Raw genomic sequence first — 1,122 nt, forward strand, 5'->3', positions numbered from 1 at the left:
TTGTCAGGATACGAATCAAGTTCTCTTCAAATGCTGCCAGGGATCTGAAGAGGTTCCCTGCAACAAGGCCGTCCCTGTAAGCCTTTCTGAGGATCCGTGCTGCCCACTGCATTTCCAGCTGCCTCCTCAGATGTATAAGCCCGAGCAGGTACTGTCTGTGCCAGACGGCCTGGAAGCCGGCCCCATGGATCTGTACTGGAGTGCTGCTGAGCTCCAGCCCACTGAGAGTTTACCACTGGAGTTCAGTGATGACTTGGATGTTGTAGGTGATGGAATGCAATGCCCTCCTTCACCCTTGCTTTTTGATCCTTCTCTAACCCTTGAAGATCATTCAGTCAAAAAAAGTGCTGAAGGCTCAGTGGATATATTGGGCCAGATGCAGATGGCTGGAGATGGGTGCAGACCCCAGGGATCTCGAAATTCTGAGAAAGTCTGTGCACCACTGCCTCAAAGTGGACTTGATCCTGCGAATGGGAAGTCAGAGTCTACTTCTGTCAGTTGATGGTTTATTCTAGGATCTATTTGGCTTGGTCGATTTGAAATTCCATTCCTCAAAGAAGTATGTTTGATCATCTTTTTTACAAATGGGGCAACTTTGCCTTGTTTTCCTTCTGGGTTGGAGTTGTAGTTAAATAAAAGCTAAAATTGGGGAAAATGGGTCAATTGTGTGCAAGTTGTGGGGTTCCTCCCACTCTGGGCCAGGAGGAGAGATATCCCTATCTCTGGGATTCAGTGAATATTTGGGACTTTGCCTGATGGGAAAGACCTCTTTGGAATGATACTTCCTAAGTTGTGGGCAGGAATCCACATAGATGGCTAGGTGGGGGCCTGTGTTTAAGAATGATGCCTTTGAAATATTGGTCCCATCATGTGATTCTTTACTCAGAGGCCTGCATCTTAGCCTTTCTTCATTACATCCACTTAACCTGGTCTGAACCTTTTCCCAGATGAGCTCTAAATATCCCATGGGACTGGGGCCTCCTTAAATAACTGTCTTCTAAGCTATGTACATTTTGGCGGTAGGCTATTGTATGTAAAATACGGTGAAAATTTATTGTACATAATTTCTATTAAATGTTAAGGGCTGGAAACAGCACAGTGCCTGCCTGCCAAATGCGAGGT

General features: G+C 46.0%; 1 protein-coding gene across 1 annotated transcript in view; it reads left to right on the forward strand.

The window, feature by feature from the left end:
• LOC101563140 (KAT8 regulatory NSL complex subunit 2) overlaps window positions 1-819 on the forward strand; it is a 1,855-nt gene extending 1,036 nt beyond the window's left edge. The window contains exon 2 of the mRNA XM_004635664.2: window positions 8-819. Within this exon, the coding sequence (XP_004635721.1) occupies window positions 8-502 (495 nt within the window). The 3' untranslated portion in view covers window positions 503-819. The remainder of the gene's footprint in view (window positions 1-7) is intronic.
• Window positions 820-1,122: the final 303 nt, after the last annotated feature.

Source organism: Octodon degus, unplaced genomic scaffold (assembly GCF_000260255.1).
Source record: "Octodon degus isolate 3935 unplaced genomic scaffold, OctDeg1.0 scaffold00073, whole genome shotgun sequence".
Taxonomy (NCBI): domain Eukaryota; kingdom Metazoa; phylum Chordata; class Mammalia; order Rodentia; family Octodontidae; genus Octodon; species Octodon degus.